General features: G+C 44.0%; 1 protein-coding gene across 4 annotated transcripts in view; it reads right to left on the reverse strand.

Annotated features, from left to right (window-relative positions):
- LOC137382811 (citron Rho-interacting kinase-like) overlaps positions 1 to 19,474 on the reverse strand; it is a 231,080-nt gene that overhangs the window by 205,181 nt on the left and 6,425 nt on the right. For all 4 annotated transcript variants that reach the window (XM_068055259.1, XM_068055260.1, XM_068055261.1 and 1 more), the window contains 2 exons: positions 18,467 to 18,642; positions 16,366 to 16,467 (listed from right to left, as the gene is read on the reverse strand). In XM_068055259.1, coding sequence (XP_067911360.1) covers positions 16,366 to 16,467; positions 18,467 to 18,642 — 278 coding nt within the window. The remainder of the gene's footprint in view (positions 1 to 16,365; positions 16,468 to 18,466; positions 18,643 to 19,474) is intronic.

A 19,474-nucleotide genomic window follows, 5' to 3' on the forward strand; every position in this document is an offset into this window, starting at 1 on the left:
TGGCAGGCTTAGATAAGTTAGACATGGAAAAACTGTTCCCATTAACTAATGGTACAAGGACTAGGAGACACAGATTGAAGGTTTTGGGCAAGAGATGCAGGGGTCCATGAGGAAGAAGTTTTTTGCGCAGTCTGTGACAATGACCTGGAACTCACTGCCCACAAGAGTAGTGGAAGCAGAGACAATGACTTCAAAATGAAATTGGATGGCCACTTGAAGGAAATAAACTTGCAGGGCTACAAGGATTGATCGGGGGAGTGGGGCAGACTGATTAGCTCCATCAGAGCTGACATAGACTCAATGGGCCAAATGGCCTCCTTCTGCACCGTAAATGACTCCACGATATCTTGCTTCTAAACAGGAAGGGGGAAAAAGCAGGGCTCCCACCAGAGACCATTGCCAGAAAGGTATACATATATAGACATCAAATAAGAAAAGAGTCACGGAGTCCAGCTCTACAGTTTTGGCTCAAACGTAGCTACCTGGTGAAGGATCAAGAGGACTGCCAGCACCTTCAAAGATGCACGGAGAAAATTGAAATAAACACCTTCTCAAAGGAATTACAATATTTGTCCATCAACAGAATCTTCAATCCCTTTTGAGCAGACTTAAGATCCTATAAACAGCAGCTGAGCAATTCTCCAATGTACAAGGTAGTAAGGGAGAGTTTGAGGGAGGCAGTGGCATAGTGGTAATGTCATTGGACTAGTAATCCAGAGGCATAGACTAATGCTCTGGGGACATGCATTTGAATCCCGCCATGGCAGATGGTGAAATTTGAATTCAATTAATAAAATCTGGAATTAAAACGCTAGTCTAATGGTGACTATGAAACCATTCTCAATTGTTGTAAAAACCCTCTGGTTCACTAATGCCTTTTAGAGAAGGAAATCTACCGTCCTTACCTGGTCTGGCCTACATGTGACTCCAGACCCACAGCAATGTGGTTGACTCTTAACTGCCCTCTGAAATGACCTAGCATGCTACTCAGTTCAAGGGCAATTAGGGATGGGCAACAAATGCTCGCCTAGCCAGCGACACCCACATCCCATGAACAAATAAAAAATTTGTACACTCTAAAAGGAAGAATTCCTCCAACTACAGTTTTAGATTACTAAAGGTTCAATATTAATTTGTCACACCTAAAACACAGTTCCACCTTTAAAACAGTTTTCAAATAGTTATACTAGCAATTTACCCAGATTTTAGCACAGTTCAGCATCCAATTATCTATATAAGTAGGTATCCCAATTTATTTAAGATCAATACACCCTTATCGCTTTCTATCAGACCTAAGTGCACTTTCTAATTGTGTTAGCTGCAGCGTTAGAGCTGGAGTGAAGGCAAGGTGAATGGTATGTCTGTGATCATCGGAGTGAGCACACAGTTCTGGATGAAGCCCAAAGTATGCGGACAGTGCTGTGTCACACACGCACATAGAGTATTTTTAAATAGATCTGCCTTATAGCAAGTAATCATTTTTTTAACCTTTCAGTCTCCCAATGATTCTTTACTATTTCAGAGTTCCTTTTTTTGCCATCAACAGAAAAGTTTCACAGGGAACACCACACCTCCCCTGATGTGATCATGTATTTGTTAGTATGTTAAATATAATAATTTAAATATGTTCATGCTAATATATGTCATTCACAGGAAGTGATGCAATATCATGTGATTCAGTTCTCATGCAGTTAGCACACACAAGCTGAAGCAACAAGTCTCCATTAAAACTGTGTTCAACCTCTATGCCTGCCCATCAGCTTCATTTGTATTAATCTAGAAAGAGATAATGTAACATCCCCCTACCCACCCGCCAAGCCAGATCACCAGCTAAGGAAGGAAAGACTGTTCCACAGGGATGCCCACAAAACCTCTTGGCAATACACCCTCTCCCATTCAGTTATCACAGCAAAGGGGACAAATCTGAAATGACTGGTTTCTATGGGAAGCAAGTCTGAAATGATCTGCTAAAAGGCAGCAATGATTAAAAATATTTTAACACTACCTATTTTTAACATTCAAATAAACATTTTCTTTCTTTATGAATTATGCTACAGCTTCATTCATAACTAGACAACATAGCCATGTCCAAAGAATTCAAGGCTCTTCACAGACAAACTGTAGCTTTGGGTGGAATTTTCAACTCTTAGTCCTTGCTGAAATGGCACTAACAGCTGCAGCAGGCTTTGCCGCCGCTCTTTAACTGAGCCACGACATTAGCATCCCGCTTCCAGATTCCTCGACCAATCAGAGAAGGCAAGCGGGATCACGCGGTGGATCTGTCAAAGGAAGGATTTTATTTATTTTATTTTTATTTATTTATTTAGAGATACAGCACTGAAACAGGCCCTTTGGCCCACCGAGTCTGTGCCGACCAAGAACCACCCATTTATACTAACCCTACAGTAATCCCATATTCCCTACCACCTACCTACACTAGGGGCAATTTACAACGGCCAATTTACCTATCACCTGCAAGTCTTTGGCGGTGGGAGGAAACCGGAGCACCCAGCGAAAACCCACGCGGTCACAGGGAGAACTTGCAAACTCTGCACAGGCAGTACCCAGAATCGAACCCGGGTCCCTGGAGCTGTGAGGCTGCGGTGCTAACCACTGCGCCACTGTGCTGATTTCTAACTAAAGGGTCAGAAAGGCTCAACTGCACATATTTTTGACACTGCAGCAACCACAGGAATGGAGAAGAGACCTGGGAAGGCTACTACCAGGGAGTCTCACTCTTACCTGGAGGTCCTGCTGTGAACTCTGCAGGATTAAAGTGAGTGATCTTTCACTGGGATGAGAGAAGGAGGCCAGCCTCTCCCCTCTCCAACACAGCAGGTGTGCATGGAAGTGGCCAAGGAAGTCAGCAGCAGAAGTGTGGTCCCTCCAGTCTGCAGACAGTGCACTCATAGGTTAAAGGATCTCAGGAGAGCAGGAAACGTGAGTGGCATAACACATTCAGGTGCCAAGCCACACACTCCAACTTTCCCAGCATTCTCCTGCACAACACTCCTCAGGTCCTAGGCCCAACCATCTCCAGCAGCTTCATCAATGACCCTCCCTCCAACATAGATGATAGAACCATAGAAAGGTTACAGCACAGAAGGAGGTCATTCAACCCATTGTGTCTGCACAAAAAACTAGCCACCCAATCTAATCCCACCTTCTAGCACCTGGTCCGTAGCCTTGCAGGTTACAGCACTTCAGGTGCATGTCCTTTTAAAAGAGTTGAGGGTTTCTGCCTCCACCACTGATCCGGGCAGTGAATTCCAGACACCCACCGCCCTTTGGGTGAAAGAGCTTTTCCTCATGTCCCCTCGAATCCTTCTACCAATCACCTAACATCTGTGCCCCCTGGCAACACACCTCTCTGCGAGGGGAAACCAGGTCCTTCCTGTCTACTCTATCTAGGCCCCTCATAATTTTGTACACCTCAATTAAGTCACCCCACAGCCTCCTCTGTTCTAAGGAAAACAACCCTAGCTGATCCAATCTTTCCTCATAGTTGCAACTTTCAAGCCCTGGCAACATTCTTGTAAATGTCCTCTGTACTCTCTCGAGAACAATTATGTCCTTCCTGTAATGTGGTGACCAGAACTGTAGCAATACTCCAGCTGTGGCCTAAGCCGCGTTTTATACAATTTCAGCACTACATCCCTGATTTTGTATTCTATACCTCAGCCAATAAAGGAAAGCATTCCATATGCTTCTTCACTTTATCTACCTGTCCTGCCACCTTCAGGGACCTGTGGACATGCACTTCAAGGTCTTTCACTTCTTCTACGCCTCTCAATATCTTCCCGTTTATTGTGTATTCCCTCGCTTTGTTTGCCTTCCCCAAAAGCATTACCTCACACTTCTCCAGAATGAACTCCATTTGCCACTTTTCCACCCACTCAAACAAACCATTGCTATCATTCTGGAGTCTACAGCTATCTTCTTCACTATCAACTACACGGCCAATTTTTGTGACATCTGCAAACTTCCCAAACGTGCCTCGCACATTTAAGTCCAAATCATTAATATATACCACAAACAGCAAGGGACCCAACCCTGATCCCTGTGGAACGCCACGGGAAACAGTTTTCCATTCACAAAAACATCTGTCGACCACTACCCTTTGTTTCCCTTTACTGAGCCAATTTTGGATCCAACTTACCACATACCCCTATATCCCACGGACTTTTACTTTTCTGACCTTGTCACGTGCCTTACTAAAATCCATGTAGACCACATCCACTACACTACCCTCATCAATCTTCCTTGTTACTTCCTCAAAAAATTCAATAAGGTTAGTAAGACATGACCCTCCCTTAACAACTCAGGCAATGAGTTAACTCACTCAGAGAGAGTGATTAAAAAGGAGGGGGTGTAGCATTATTGGTTAAGGAATCAATAACAGCTGTGAGTAGGGATGATATGCTAAATGAATCATCAAATGAGGCCATATGGGTTGAGCTCAGAAATAAAAAAGGGACAGCCACACTACCAGGAGTGTACTATAGACCCCCAAATAGCCAGAGAGAGATAGAAGAACAAATATGTAGGCAAATTTCTGAGTACAAAAACAATAGGGCAATAATAGTTGGGGATTTCAACTACCTTAATATAAACTGGGGTACAAACAATTTGGAGGGCACAAAATTCTTGAACTTCATTCAAGAGAACTCTTTTAGTCAGTACGCAACAAGCCCAACGAGAGGGGGCACAATTCTAGATTTAGTCTCAGGAAATGAAGCCGGGCAAGTGGATGAAGTAGCAGTGGGTGACCATTTTGGAGATAGTGACCATAATACAGTTAGATTTAGTATTATTATGGAAAAGGACAAAGATAGAACAGGAGTAAAAGTTCGAAATTGGGGGAAGGCAAATTTTACGAAGCGAAGAGGTGAACTGGTGAAAGTGGACTGGGTACAGCTACTTGAAGGAAAATCAGTGGCAAACCATTGGGAGGCATTCAAAAGTGAGATTCTACAGGCACGGTGTAGACATTTCGCCACAAAGAAAAAGGGTGGTACTGCCAAATCTAGAGCCCCCTGGTTATCTAGAAGTATACAGGACAAGGTAGAGCAGAAAAAGAAAGCTTATGACAGTCACAAAAAAGTTCATTCTTTAGAAAGCCTAGAGGAGTATAGAAAGTGCAGGGGTGAAGTAAAAAATTAAATTAGGAAAGCAAAGAAAGGACATGAAAAAATATTGGCAGGTAAAATCAAGGAAAACCCAAAGAGGATAACGAAGGAAAGGGTAGGGCCTATCAGAGATGTGCAAGGTAATTTATGCAAGGATGTAAAAGATGCGGGCAGGGTTCTTAATGAGTACTTTGTCTCTGTCTTCAGAAAGGAGAGGGATGATGCAGACATTGGAGTTAAAGAGGAGGAGTGTGAAATATTATGAGAGAGGAAGGACGAGAGGGTCTGACATCCTTGAAAGTGGATAAATCACCAGGACTGGATGGATTGCGTCCCAGGCTGTTAAACCAAGTGAGGGAGGAAATAACAGATGCTCTGAGGATCAATTTCAAACCCTCACTAGATACAGGCGAGGTACCAGAGGGCTGGAGGTCTGTGAATGTTGTAACATTGTTTAAAAAGGGTGCAAGGGATAGGCCAAATAATCATAGGCCTGTCAGTCTGACCTTGGTGGTGGGCAAATTATTAGAATCAATTCTGAGAGATAGGATAAATGCCATTTAGAAAGGCACGGATTAATCAAGGATAGTCAGCATAGATTTGTTAAGGGAAGGTCATGTCTTACTAACTTGATTGAATTTTTTGAGGAAGTAACAAGGAGGATTGATGAGGGTAGTGCAGTGAATGTTGTCTACATGGATTTTAGTAAGGCACGTGACAAGGTCAGAAAAGTAAATCAAAATCTAATCTTTAGGTCAGAAAAGTAAAAGCCCATGGGATATAGGGATATGTGGCAAGTTGGATCCAAAATTGGCTCAGTGACGGGAAACAAAGGATAATTGTCGACGGATGTTTTTGTGAATGGAAAGCAGTTTCCAGTGGTGGTCCACAGGGCTCTGTGTTGGGTCCCTTGCTGTTTGTGGTATATATTAATGATTTGGTTTGAAATCTGGGAGGCATGATTGGGAAATTTGCAGTTTACACAAAAATTGGCCGTGTAGTTGATAATGAAGAGGATAGCTGTAGACTCCAGAATGATAGCAATGGTTTGGTTGAGTGGGCGGTAAAGTGGCAAATGGAATTCAGTCTGGAGAAGTGTAAGGTAATGCTTTTGGGGAGGGCAATCAAAGCAAGGGAATACACAATAAACAGGAGGATATTGAGAGAGGTAGAGGAAGTGAGAGACCTTGGACTGCATGTCCACAGGTCCCTGAAGGTGGCAGGATAGGTAGATAAAGTGGTGAAGAAGGCATATGGAATGCTTTCCTTCATTGGCCAAGGTATAGAATACAAAATCAGGGATGTAATGCTGGAACTGTATAAAAGGAATAATGCATACAGTTCTGGTCACATTACAGGAAGGACATAATCTCCCTCTCCCCCCCCCCCCCCTCTCCCTCTCCCCCTCCCCCTCCCCCTCTCCATCTCCCCCTCCCTCCTCTCCATCTCCCCCCCCCTCCCTCCCTCCTCTCCCTCTCCCCCCCTCGAGAGAGAGAGAGAGAGAGAGAGAGAGAGAGAGAGAGAGAGAGAGAGAGAGAGAGAGAGAGAGAGGAGTGTGAGTGCAGAGATTTACAAGAATGTTGCCAGGGCTTGAAAGTTGCAGCTATGAGGAAAGACTGGATTGGCTAGGGTGGTTTTCCTTAGAACAGAGGAGGCTGAGGGTTGACTTATTTGAGGTGTACAAAATTATGAGGGGCCTAGATACAGTAGACAGGAAGGACATGTTTCCCCTAGTGGAGAGGTCAATTACCAGGGGGCACAGATTTAAGGTGATTGGTACAGGATTCGAGGGGACATGAGGAAAAACTTTTTCAGTCAAAGGGTGGTGAGTCTGGAATTCGCTGCCTGGATCAGTGGTGGAGGCAAAAACTCTCAACTCATTTAAAAGATACCTGTAACCTGCAAAGCTACAGACCAGGTGCTGGAAGGTGGGGTTAGAATGGATGGCTAATTTTTTCAGACGGCGCAGACACGATGGACTGAATGGCCTCTTTCTGTGCCATTACTTTTCTATGGTTCTATCTAGTTCTATCCTTCACCACCTGGCTACCTAGAGTGTAAGTCAGTTTTGGAATAACTATTTTATCCAGGTGTTGTCAATGTGCCAACACTCAGCATCATCTCCTTGACAATGGGCAGGATACAGACAGGAAACAATTTTAAGCCAGTAGGAAATCTGTACATTGCTTAACCAGTATGCAAATCCTACCTATTTGAAGAACTATACTCCTCTGAACTCCTCCTCTTTCTCACTATCTTCACCAAAAGAAATATAAATATCTATCTGTTTGCAAATCAAACAGTTCCCACAATGCTGTACAAAAATACATAGTCATTGATTCAAAGATCACTAGTGACATCCCCTGGTAGAAAACACATGCTACACTTCTTTTTAAACAATACTCGCAGCTTAATAGCAAAGCAATAGTGTTCATCTGTATTGATTTTTTGACACAAATATGTCACATTATTTGAGCACCCCGATTTACAGACTCAATATGCCTTTATTGCCCTGTTGGGTGTCCTTGTTCATGGGTTACTGAAAGCTAACATGCAAGTACAGCAGGTAATTAAGACGGCAAATGGTATGCTGGCCTTCATTACAAGAGTATTTGAGTATTAGAGTAAAGATGTCTTACTGCAATTATATACAGCTTTGGTAAGACCGCATCTGGAGTACTTTGTGCAGTTTTGGTCTCCTTACCTAAGGAAAGATATACTTGCCATAGAGGGATTGCAACGAAAGTGCACCAAACTAATTCCTGGGACGGAGGGATTGTCCCATCAGGAAAGATAAAATAAACTGGGCCCCTATTCTCTGGAGTTTAGAAGAATGAGAGACATCTCAATGAAACATACAAAATTCTTACAGGGCTCGACAGGGTAGATGCAGGAAGGATGTTTCCCCTGATTGGGGAGTCTAGAACCAGGGGACACAGTCTCAGAATAAGGGGCAGGCCCTTTAGGACTGAGATGAGGAGTAATTTCTTCACTCAGAGAATGATGAATCTTTGGAATTCTCTTCCCCATAGGGCTGTGGTGGCTCAGTCTTTGAGTATGTTCAAGACTAAATGGAGGTAGTGTCGGAAAATGGTGTTGAAGCCATGATCTCATTGAATGGCGGAGCAGGCTCGAAGGACTGAATGGCCTACTCCTGCTCCTATTTCTTATGTTCTTATGTTATGTTTAGATTAAAAAGCAAAAGGCAGTGGAGTTGCATTGCTGGTTAAAGAGGAAATTAACGCAATAGTGAAGGAAAGATATTAGCTCTGACGAAATGGAATCTGTATGGGTAGAGCTGAGAAACACTAAGGGGCAAAAAACATTAGTGGGGGTTGTATATAGACGGCACAGTGGCGCAGTGGTTAGCACTGCAGCCTCACAGCTCCAGGGACCCGGGTTCGATTCTGGGCACTGCCTGTGTGGAGTTTGCAAGTTCTCCCTGTGTCTGCGTGGGTTTTCTCCGGGTGCTCCGGTTTCCTCCCACAAGCCAAAAGACTTGCAGGTTGGTAGGTAAATTGGCCATTATAAATTGTCACTAGTATAGGTAGGTGGTAGGGAAATATAGGGACAGATGGGGATGTTTGGTAGGAATATGGGATTAGTGTAGGATTAGTATAAGCGCTGCTTCACAAACCACTGACCACCTCCAGGCGCGTATCCATTGTCTCTCGAGATAAGGAGGCCCAAAAGAAGTATAAATGGGTGGTTGATGGTCGGCACAGACTCGGTGGGCCGAAGGGCCTGTTTCAGTGCTGTATCTCTAATCTAATCTAATCTAATCTAATCTAGACCCCCAAACTGTAGTGGTGATGTTGGGAATTGCAGAAAACAGGAAATTAGAGACGCATGCAATAAAGGAACATCTGTAATTATGGGTGACCTTCATCTGCATATAGATTGGGCAAATTAAGTTAGTCACAATACCGTAGAGGAGCAATTCTTGGAGTGTATACGGGATGGTTTTCTGGACCAATATGTTGAGGAACCAACTAGAGAACAGGCCATCATAGACCGGGTATTGTGTAGAGAGGAATAATTGACAATCTAGTGGTGCGAGACCTGTTGGGGATGAGTGACCATAACATGATAGAATTCTTCATCAAGATGGAGAGTGACAGAGTTGATTCTGAGACTGGGGTCCTGAATCTTAGTAAAGGAAACTACAAAGGTATGAGGCGCGAGTTGGCCATGACGGATTGGGAAACGTTACTTAAAGGGATGACGGTGGAAAGACAACGGCAAACATTTAAAGAGCGCATGGATGAACTGCAACAATTGTTTATTCCTGTCTCGTGCAAAACAGTGGCTTACGAGGGAAATTAGAGATAGCATTAGATCCAAGGAAGAGGCATATAAATCTGCCAGAAAAAACAACAGACCTGAGGCCTGGGAGCAGTTTAGAATTCAGCAAATGAGGACCAAGGGATTGATTAAGAAGGGGAAAATACAGTACAAGAGCAGGCTTGTGGGGAACATAAAAACTGACTGTAAAAGTTTCTATAGGTATGTGAAGAGAAAAAGATTGATGAAGACAAATATAGGTCCCTCACAGTCAGAAACAGGGGAATTTATTCTGGGGAATAAAGAAATAGCTGACTAACTAAATGCATACTTTAGTGCTGTCTTCACAAAGGAGGACACAAATATCATACCAGGAATGTTGGGGAACACAGGGTTTAGTGAGAGAGAGGAACTGAAGGAAATCAGTATTAGTAGAGAAATGGTTGGGGAAATTGATGGGATTGAAGGCTGATAAATCCCCAGGGCCTGATGGTATGCATCCCAGAGTACTTAAGGAAGTGGCCCTAGAAATAGTGGATGCATTGGTGGTTATCTTCCATGATTCTATAGACTCTGGAACAGCTCCTACAGATTGGAGGGTAGCTAATGTAACCCCACTATTTAAAAAGGGAGGTAGAGAGAAAGCAGGGAATTATAGACCAGTCAGCCCGACATCGGTAATGGGGAAAATTCTAGAGTCCATTATCAAAGATTTTAAAGCAGAGCACAAAGAGAACAGTGGTAGAATTGGGCAGAATCAGCATGGATTTACGAAAGGGAAATCATGCTTGACAAATCTACTAGAATTCTTCGAGGATGTAACTAATAGAGTTGATGAGGGGGAGCCAGTGGATGTGGTTTATTTGGACTTTCAGAATGCTTTCGACAAAGTCCCACAAATGAGATTAGAGTGTAAAATTAAAGCGCATGGCATTGGGGGTAGTGTATTGCGATGGATAGAAAATTGGTTGGCAGACAGGAAACAAAGAGTAGGGATAAATGGGTCTTTTTCTGAATGGCAGGCAGTGACTAGTGGGGTACCGCAGGGATCAGTGCTAGGACCCCAGCTATTCACAATATATATTAATGATTTAGATGAGGGAACTAAAAGTAATATCTCCAAATTTGCAGATGACACAAAATTGGGTGGGAGGGAGAGTTGTGAGGAGGATGCAGAGGGGCTTCAGGGTGATTTGGACAAGTTGAGTGAGTGGGCTAATGCATGGCAGATGCAGTATAGTGTGGATAAATGTGAGGTTATCCACTTTGATAGCAAAAACAGGAAGGCAGATTATTATCTGAACGGCTATCAACTGAGAGAGGGGAATATGCAGCGAGACCTGGGTGTTCTCGTACAGTTGCTGAAGGTAAGCATGCAGGTCCAACAGGCAGTAAAAAAGGCAAATGGTATGTTGGCCTTCATAGCGAGAGGATTCGAGTACAGAAGCAGGGATGTCTTGCTGCAATTATACAGAGCCTTGGTGAGGCCACACCTGGAATATTGTGTGCAGTTTTGCTCTCCTTATCTGAGGAAGGATGTTCTTGCTATAGAGGGAGTGCAGCAAAGGTTTACCAGACTGATTCCTGGGATGGCGGGACTGACGTACGAGGAGAGATTGAGTCGGTTAGGATTATATTCGCTGGAGTTCAGAAAAGTGAGGGGGATCTCATAGAAACCTATAAAATTCGAACAGGACTTGACAGGGTAGATGTAGGAAGGATGTTCCCGATGGTGGGGGAGTCCAGAACCAGGGGTCATAGTCTAAGGATATGGGGTAAACCTTTCAGGACTGAGATGAGGGGAAATTTCTTCACCCACAGAGTGGTGAGCTGTGCTACCACAGAAAGCAGTTGAGGCCAAAACATTGTATGTTTTCAAGAAGGAGTTAGATATAACTCTTGGGTCTAACAGGATCAAAGGGTATGGGGAGAAAGCGGGAACAGGTTACTGAGTTGGATGATCAGCCATGATCATAATGAATGGCGGAACAGTCCCGAAGGGCCAAACGGCCTACTCCTGCTCCTATTTTCTATGTTTCTATGATTACACGTGGCACAATTTGAAATGAGCAGCAATTAAACAGTAACTTCTGCCAGTCCAGAGCGGTTTAGAAACTTGATTTTCCATGCACATCCACGACTACTTGTCCAGTGATGAATGAAATTACTACCAACTATTTATGTCCCTTATGCTTAGATTATAAGAACATTTTGTAAGAATATAATAAATAAAAGCAGACGTAGGCTGGCTTCATGTCTCCTACAGCCTGCTCCACTGATCTTCTACCTCAACTCCACTTTCTCGTCTGATCCCCACATCCCTGAATTCACTTTGTGTCTAAAACTCTATCAGCCTTGAATACACGCATCAACTGAGTACCAACAGCCCTCTGGGGTAGAGAATTCTAAAGATTCACAACCCTCTGAGTGAAAAAATGTCTCATCTCAGTCCTAAATCACCACCCCCTCATCCTGAGACCACAACTCCCAGTTCTGGACTCTTCGAGGAAAACAGCTTCTCAGCATCTACCCTATTAAGCCCTCCAAGAATTTTACACAGTTCAGTGAAATAACCTCTCATTCTTCTAAACTGCAGAGAAAATTGGCCCATTCTATTCAATCTCTCCTCATAGGGCAACCCTCTCGCCCAGGAATCAATCCGCTGAACACTTGTTGCACTGCACTGCCTCGAAGGCAAGTATATCCTTTCTTAGGAAAGGAGACCAAACTGTGCACAGTACTCTTATGTGGTCTTACCAAAGCCCTATATAATTGCATCCTAACTTCCTTTCTCTTGTATTCCAATCCCCTTGCAATAAAGGTTAATACCAGCCTTCCTAATTGCTTGCTATACCAGAATGTTAACTTTCTGTTTTTAGTATACAAGGACATCCAAATCCTCCTGCACACCAACTTTTACTAGTCTTTCACCTTTTAAAAAACTACTTTGCCTTCCTATTCTTCCTACCAAAGCAAATAATTTCACATCTCCCCACATTATACTCCATCTGCCACCTTCTTGCTCACTCACTTAAATCAGTATATATCCCTTTGCAGCTTCTTTGTGCCCTCCTCACTGCTTACTTTCCCACCTAGCTTAGTATCATCAGCAAACCTGGATATATTACACTCAGTACCCTTGCCCAAGTCATCGATACAAATTGGAAATAGCTGAGGCCCAAGCACTGATGCTTGCAGCATCCCACTAGTTGGCAAAGGCGTGGCATAGTGGTATTGTCACTGGACGAGTAACCCAGAGACCCAGGGTTTTTCTCTGGGGACATGGGTTCAAAACCCACAACAGCATAAGGTGGAATTTGAATTCAATTAATAAATCTGGAATTAAACGTTAGTCTAATGATGGCCAGGAAACCATGGTTAAAAACCCATCTGGTTCACTAATGTCCTTTAGGGAAGGAAATCTGCTGTCCTTACCTGATCTGGCCTACATGTGACTCCAGACCCACAGCAATGTGGTTGGCTCTTGCATGCCCTCTGAAATGACCTAGCAGATCACTCAGTTGTATCTAACCCCTACGAAGTCTATAAAACAGAATGAAACTGGACGGACCACGCGGCAGCGACCTGGGCACTGGAAACGACAACGGCAAACCCAGCCCTGCCGACCCTACAAAGTCCTCCTTCCTAACATATGAGGGATTGTGCCAAAGTTGGGAGAGCTGTCCCACAGACTAGTCAAGCAACAGCCTGACATAACCATACTGACGGAATCATACTTCACAGATAATATCCCAGACACTGCCATCACCATCCCCGGGTATGCCCTGACCCACCGACAGACCCAGCAGAGGTGGTGGCACAGTGGTATTCAGTCGGGAGGGAGTTGCCCTGATAGTCCTCAACATTGACTCCAAACCCCATGAAGTTTCATGGCATCAGGACAAACATGGGTAAGGAAACCTCCTGCTGATTACCACCAACCGCCCACCCGCACCCCCCTACCCCCAGCTGATGTATCAGTACTCCTCCATGTTGATCACTGCTTGGAAGAGCACTGAGGATGGCAAGGGCGCAGAATGTACTCTGGGTGCGAGATTTCAATGTTCAATGTCCATCATCAAGAGTGGCTCAGTAGCACCACTACTGGCCGAGTCCTAAAGGACAGAGCTGTTCGACTGGGTATGCGGCAGATGGTGAGGGAACCAACAAGAGGGAAAAACATACTTGACCTCATCCTCACCAATCTGCCTGCCGCAGATGCATCTGTCCATGACAGTACTGGTAGGAGTGACCACTGCACAGTCCTTATGGAAACGAAGTCCCACCTTCACACTGAGGATACCCACCATCGTGTTGTGTGGCACGACCACCGTGCTAAATGGGATAGATTTCGAACAGATCTAGCAATGCAAAACTGGGCGTCCATGAAGCACCATGGGCCATCAGCAGCAGCAGAATTGTACTCAACCACAACCTGTAACCTCATGGCCCGGTATATTCCCCACTCTACCGTTATTATCAAGCCAGGAGACCAACCCTGGTTCAATGAAGAGTGCAGGAAGGCATGCCAGGAGCAGCACCAGGCATACCTCAAAATGAGGTGTCAACCTGGTGAAGCGACAACACAGGAGTACTTGCGTGCCAAACTGCTTAAGAAGCATGCGATAGATAGAGCTAAGCGATCCCTTAACCAACGGATCAGACCCAAGTTCTGCAGTCCTGCAACATCCAGCCGAGAATGGTTATGGACAATTAAACAACTAACTGGAGGAGGTGGCTCCACAAATATCCCCATCCGCAATGCTGGGGGAGCCCAGCACATCAGTGTGAAAGATAAGGCTGAAGCATTTGCAACAATCGTCAGCCAGAAACGCCGAGCGGATGATCCATCTCCGCCTCCTCCTGAAGTCCCCAGCATCACAGATGCCAGACTTCAGCCAATTCGATTCAATCCGCGTGATATCAAGAAATGACTGAAGGCACTGGATACTGCAAAGGCTATGGGCCCTGATAATAGTACTAAAGATCTGTGCTCCAAAACTTGCCGCGCCCCTAGCCAAGCTGTTTCAGTACAGTTACAACACTGGCATCTACCCGGCAATGTGGAAAATTGCCCAAGTATGTCTTGTACACAAAAAGCAAGACAAGTCCAATCCGGCCAATTACCGCCCCATCAGTCTACTTTCAATCATCAGTAAAGTGATGGAAGGTGTCATCGACAGTGCTATCAAGCGGCACTTGCTTCGCAATAACCTGCTCAGTGACGCTCAGTTTGGATTCTGCCAGAGCCACTCAGCTCCTGACCTCATTACAGCCTTGGTTCAAACATGGACAAAAGAGCTGAACTCCAGAGGTGAGGTGAGAGTGGCTGCCCTTGACATCAAGGCAGCATTTGACCGAGAATGGCATCAAGGAGCCCTAGCAAAACTGAAGTCAGTGGGAAGCAGAGGGAAAACACTCCACTGGTTGAAGTCATACCTTGCGCAAAGAAAGATGGTTGTGGTTTTTGGAGGTCAATCATCTCAGCTCCAGTACATCACTGCAGGAGTTCCTCAGGGTAGTGTCTTGGCCCAACCATCTTCAGCTGCTTCATCAATGACCTTCCTTCAATCAAAAAGTCAGAAGTGGGGATGTTCGCTGATGATTGCACAATGTTCAGCACCATTCGCGATTCCTCAGATACTGAAGCAGTCCATGTCCATATGCAGCAAGACCTGGGCAATATCCAGGCTTGGGCTGATAAGTGGCAAGTAACATTCGCGCCACACAAGTGCCGGGCAATGACCATCTCCAACAAGAAAGAATCTAACCATCTCCCCTTGACATTCAATGGCATTACAATTGCTGAATCCCACAGTATTCACATCCTAGGGGTTACCATTGGCCGGAAACTTAACTGGAGCAGCCATATAAATACCGTGGCAACAAGAACCGGTCAGAGGCTAGGAATCCTGCAGCGAGTAACTCACCTCCTGACTCCCCAAAGCCTGTCCACCATCTACAAGGTACAAATCAGGAGCATGATGGAATACTCTCCACTTGCCTGGATGGGTGCAGCTCCAACAACGCTCAAGAAGCTCAACACCATCCAGGACAAAGAAGCCCACTCGATTGGCACCCCATCCACCAACATTCACTCCCTCCACCACCAACATACAGTGGCAGCAGTGTGTACAAGATGCACTGCATAAAAGCACCAAAGCTCCTTAGACAGCATCTTACAAACCCGCAACCTCTACCAACTAGAAGGACAAGGGCAGCAAATGTATGGGAACACCACCACCTGCAAGTTTCCCTCCAGGTCACACACCATCGTGACTTGGAACTATATCGCCATTCATTCAGTGCCGCTGGGTCAAATTCCTGGCACTCCCTTCCTAACAGCACTGTGGGTGTACCTACCCCACATGAACTGCAGCGGTTCAAGAAGGCAGCTCACCACCACCTTCTCAAGGGCAATTAGGGATGGGCAATAAATGCTGCCCTAGCCAGCGATGCCCTCATCCCATGAATGAATAAAAAAAAGTTACACTATGCCAAAAATGACCCTTTTATTCCTGCTCTGTTTTATGTCGATTAACCAATCCTCAATGCAAGGAAATTTTTTTTTAAATCAGCTATTGTACCTGCTGGAAGTGCAATTGTGTGCACATGAGATGAGGGGAAAGTAAGGCTTGGCTATGATGCTCCCTCGAGCTAGACCTTCACAGTCTAGATTCAATCATGAAGGAGGGCTATTTGGGTAAAATAGTAGAGAGCACCCATCGGCACATGGCCAGTAAGGAATGAGAAGTGGGGTGGGTAGACAATACACCTGAAATGGAAATAAATCAATATTGTTGGTGGTTTACCCTTCTTACTTTGCTGACTATCTTGCTAAGGACAACTTAGTGGACACCAGCAGCCTTCTATACATACACAGATATTGACAATCAAGGTAACCAGCCCTTTTCCAGTGTTTGCCTTGCTTGTTGCTGCTCCACCTACTCACCAGATAGATATAAGTCTTGTCCTGAAATACATACTGTATTGGTGGCAGCCAAGGGCTGGTGCTGTGTGACAGGATACTGCATTCCTCCTCAAAAAACACCACCTGTCAACCAAGAAAAAATATCTCAGAGTGGGATGGGTAAAGCTTGGAAACAGCAATAAAGCTGTAAAAGCCAACTCTAAATCACATAATCACTATATCATAAACTTACTGATGGGTCGTTAAAACCACACACTCACTAAAATCAGTACTTTACATATGGTAAACATAATCCACTAAGTAACGTTCACATAGAACACAACAATTTATTTTGTTCCCTCTTTAAATACCTTTTTAACCTCCATTTCTTCCCATCTCCATTTTCTTCCCTTTAGCCTCTTCAGGCTACAAACCTCTTGGGGCTGATAGGAGAAGCTATCTTATCTCAGGATCTAATGCTCTTTGAACAAAACGTGAAGAAGCCAGTAAGAGCAGTGTAACAACTAATCCTCTCTCTGTTCAGAGATATGCAATTGCCCCTTAATTCTCTGAATGACCAGATTCCTCACGTCAGTCTCATTTCTTCACCCCCACACCCACCCCCCATCCCCACGCAAACATCCTCGCCAGAGTTTGCTGTGGCATTTTAAAAATTAATATTTTTTAAATATATATATATATATTTTAAACTGATCCCAGTTAATTAAGAACTGGATCTAGCATACTAATATTAATACTGGGTGAGGGGCTCATTGGATAAACAATTCTGTCAGAGTAACACGGGCACAAGAGGATACATTGTAGTCTAAGCAAGACCCTGTGAAGCTTGGGCAATGTTTCCCAGTCTGCTTGGCCAATGAACAATCAGGTCTTCCTAGCATTTTGTCAATGCCACCATCATCTATAGATTTCTACTCTTTCAATGATTCCACCACCCCTCACTATAACTGTTCAAAAGACATGAATTATCTCCTTCCTTTATAGTGGAGAACAGGAGGGGAAGAACGTTTTCCTACTCCATACTGTCCAAAAATAACACCATTGAAAAGCATTGGCAGACAAGACCCAATGCCGACCAGGAAGAACAATCTTGAAAAGTGGACAATGAGCCAGTTCATTCAGTGGCATTCTGTTTCAGTAACAGAGCAATAATGAACAAGTACATAGAAGAGCTTTGGTTATTATGGGGTTTGTGGGGGGTTTGGAGTTGGGAGTAATGTTGTTAATGAGGTTTGGGTATTGGGTGAATTGGGATGGATGGGATTGAGGGGGTCGTCAGAGATATTCTTAGTAATTACAACAGTCATGTTTACATTGTGAAAGACAAGCCCAAGAATCCCAACTTGAAATACATACAAAAGTGTATTTTCATGCTAGCTCTCCTCAGGCCTCTCTGGTACAGTATTGAGTGTCTCAGCTCCAATTTAAATTCAGAAAAAATCCTTCACAATTATATAAACTGGTAATTAGAACAGACAACATATCTGCAAAGAACTAAATATTCAAAGCCTTGTGTCTGGGAGCCAAGAGCAGGAGACTGGAGTGCATAACCACTTAATCCTGAGAATACAGTCTTAAAGCAGCCCAGACACAGGCCCTACATAAATTAAGATTGACACTGGCAATGGCAATATTACATAGGAGCAGCTGGGACAAGGTGGGGAAAATAAAAAGGAGCAATTTGGAAACTATGGTTAAGGCGTAAAGGGTACTCTACCCTGCACCTGACTTGTGGTGCATCTGGCAGAGACAGTAGGTGTAGAAAACATTCCATTCCTCAGCAAACAAATCTCATAGTTCAGCAAAAAAAAACAGAATTTTCCAAGCAATGGCAGCAATAAAATGAACTTTGAAAATCAACCTGTACATATATATAGGCCCAGAACATGAGCTAGCCAACTCTACAGTATCATTACATTAAAACTTATAATAACTTCAAAATGGATTAAATTTATTTTTTTTAAAATAAGGGACAGACTTGTTGACTTTTCCAATAATCAATCATGCATGGCTACAACTGAATAACTAACAGCTCGGGCAACCTGTAAGTCCCGCAGCGGCAGCTGTCTTACAAAACGATACTAAGATCCCACCCAAATCTACGTAACAGATGTAGTCTTACATTATCCTGTCCAATCAGCGCTTGCTTATTCATCACTTTCATTGCATAAACGTCATTGGTCGCTTTCTCTCGTACAACCTGCACTTCCGCAAAAACACCGCGACCAATCACGCTTTTCACTTCAAAATCATCAGCACAGGGTTGCAAATTCCGCATCTCAGTCAGGGTATCTTTGTCTGCAGATAGAAAAGACACTTTGAATCCACTGGAAAAAAAACATATCTAATCTAACACAACACGGGTATGTAAAACATTACCTGGACTAAACATCTTTAAATTGGTCGTTATTATACTGTCTGCGTGATTCACTGAATTGCAGCACTCCATGTGGAGCAAACGAAGACCCAGGATTTTAGTACTGGTTGGAATTGTTCCGCTCAAAAACAGGGGGTGTGCAAGAGGAAGATCTCTCTTTCTCTCTCTCGAACACACGCACAGCCTCTTGCTGTTCGATCACTTGCCTGTGTGGGTGAGTGAGAGAGAGAACACCCACTCACTTAGGTTCCAGCACATTCTATTTGATCTCTCATTGGTTCCATTGCATCCTCTTCCCTTGCTTGCATATTAGCAGACTATTCACTGACTTTGTGCCCCCAAACTGACCAACATAAGTAACCTTTAATTTTTTTCATTTATTGTTAATTTGTGCTCACTTAATATCTTTCCGTTCATCACAACTTATTCCAAAGGACTCCTCATGCAAGAAGGATGGAAACAGAATAACAGAACTGAGATGATATACAATCAGTACAGCCTAAAGGGGCAGGGGCTCTTTTCACCAGAAAACAGTAGACTGACTTGATAGAGCTTTTAAGATTATGCGAGGGCTTCATTGGACAAACATAGGGAAAATATTTCTACACAGAGGGTCCAAAACTAGAAGTCATAAATATGAGATAGTCAGTAATAAATCCAATAGGGAATTCAGGAGAAACTTCTTTACTCAGAGTGGTAAGAATGTGGAACAGGCTATCACAAGTAGTAGTTGAGGAGAAAGGCATAGATGCA

This window comes from Heterodontus francisci, chromosome 23, assembly GCF_036365525.1.
Source record: "Heterodontus francisci isolate sHetFra1 chromosome 23, sHetFra1.hap1, whole genome shotgun sequence".
Classification (NCBI taxonomy): Eukaryota; Metazoa; Chordata; class Chondrichthyes; order Heterodontiformes; family Heterodontidae; genus Heterodontus; species Heterodontus francisci.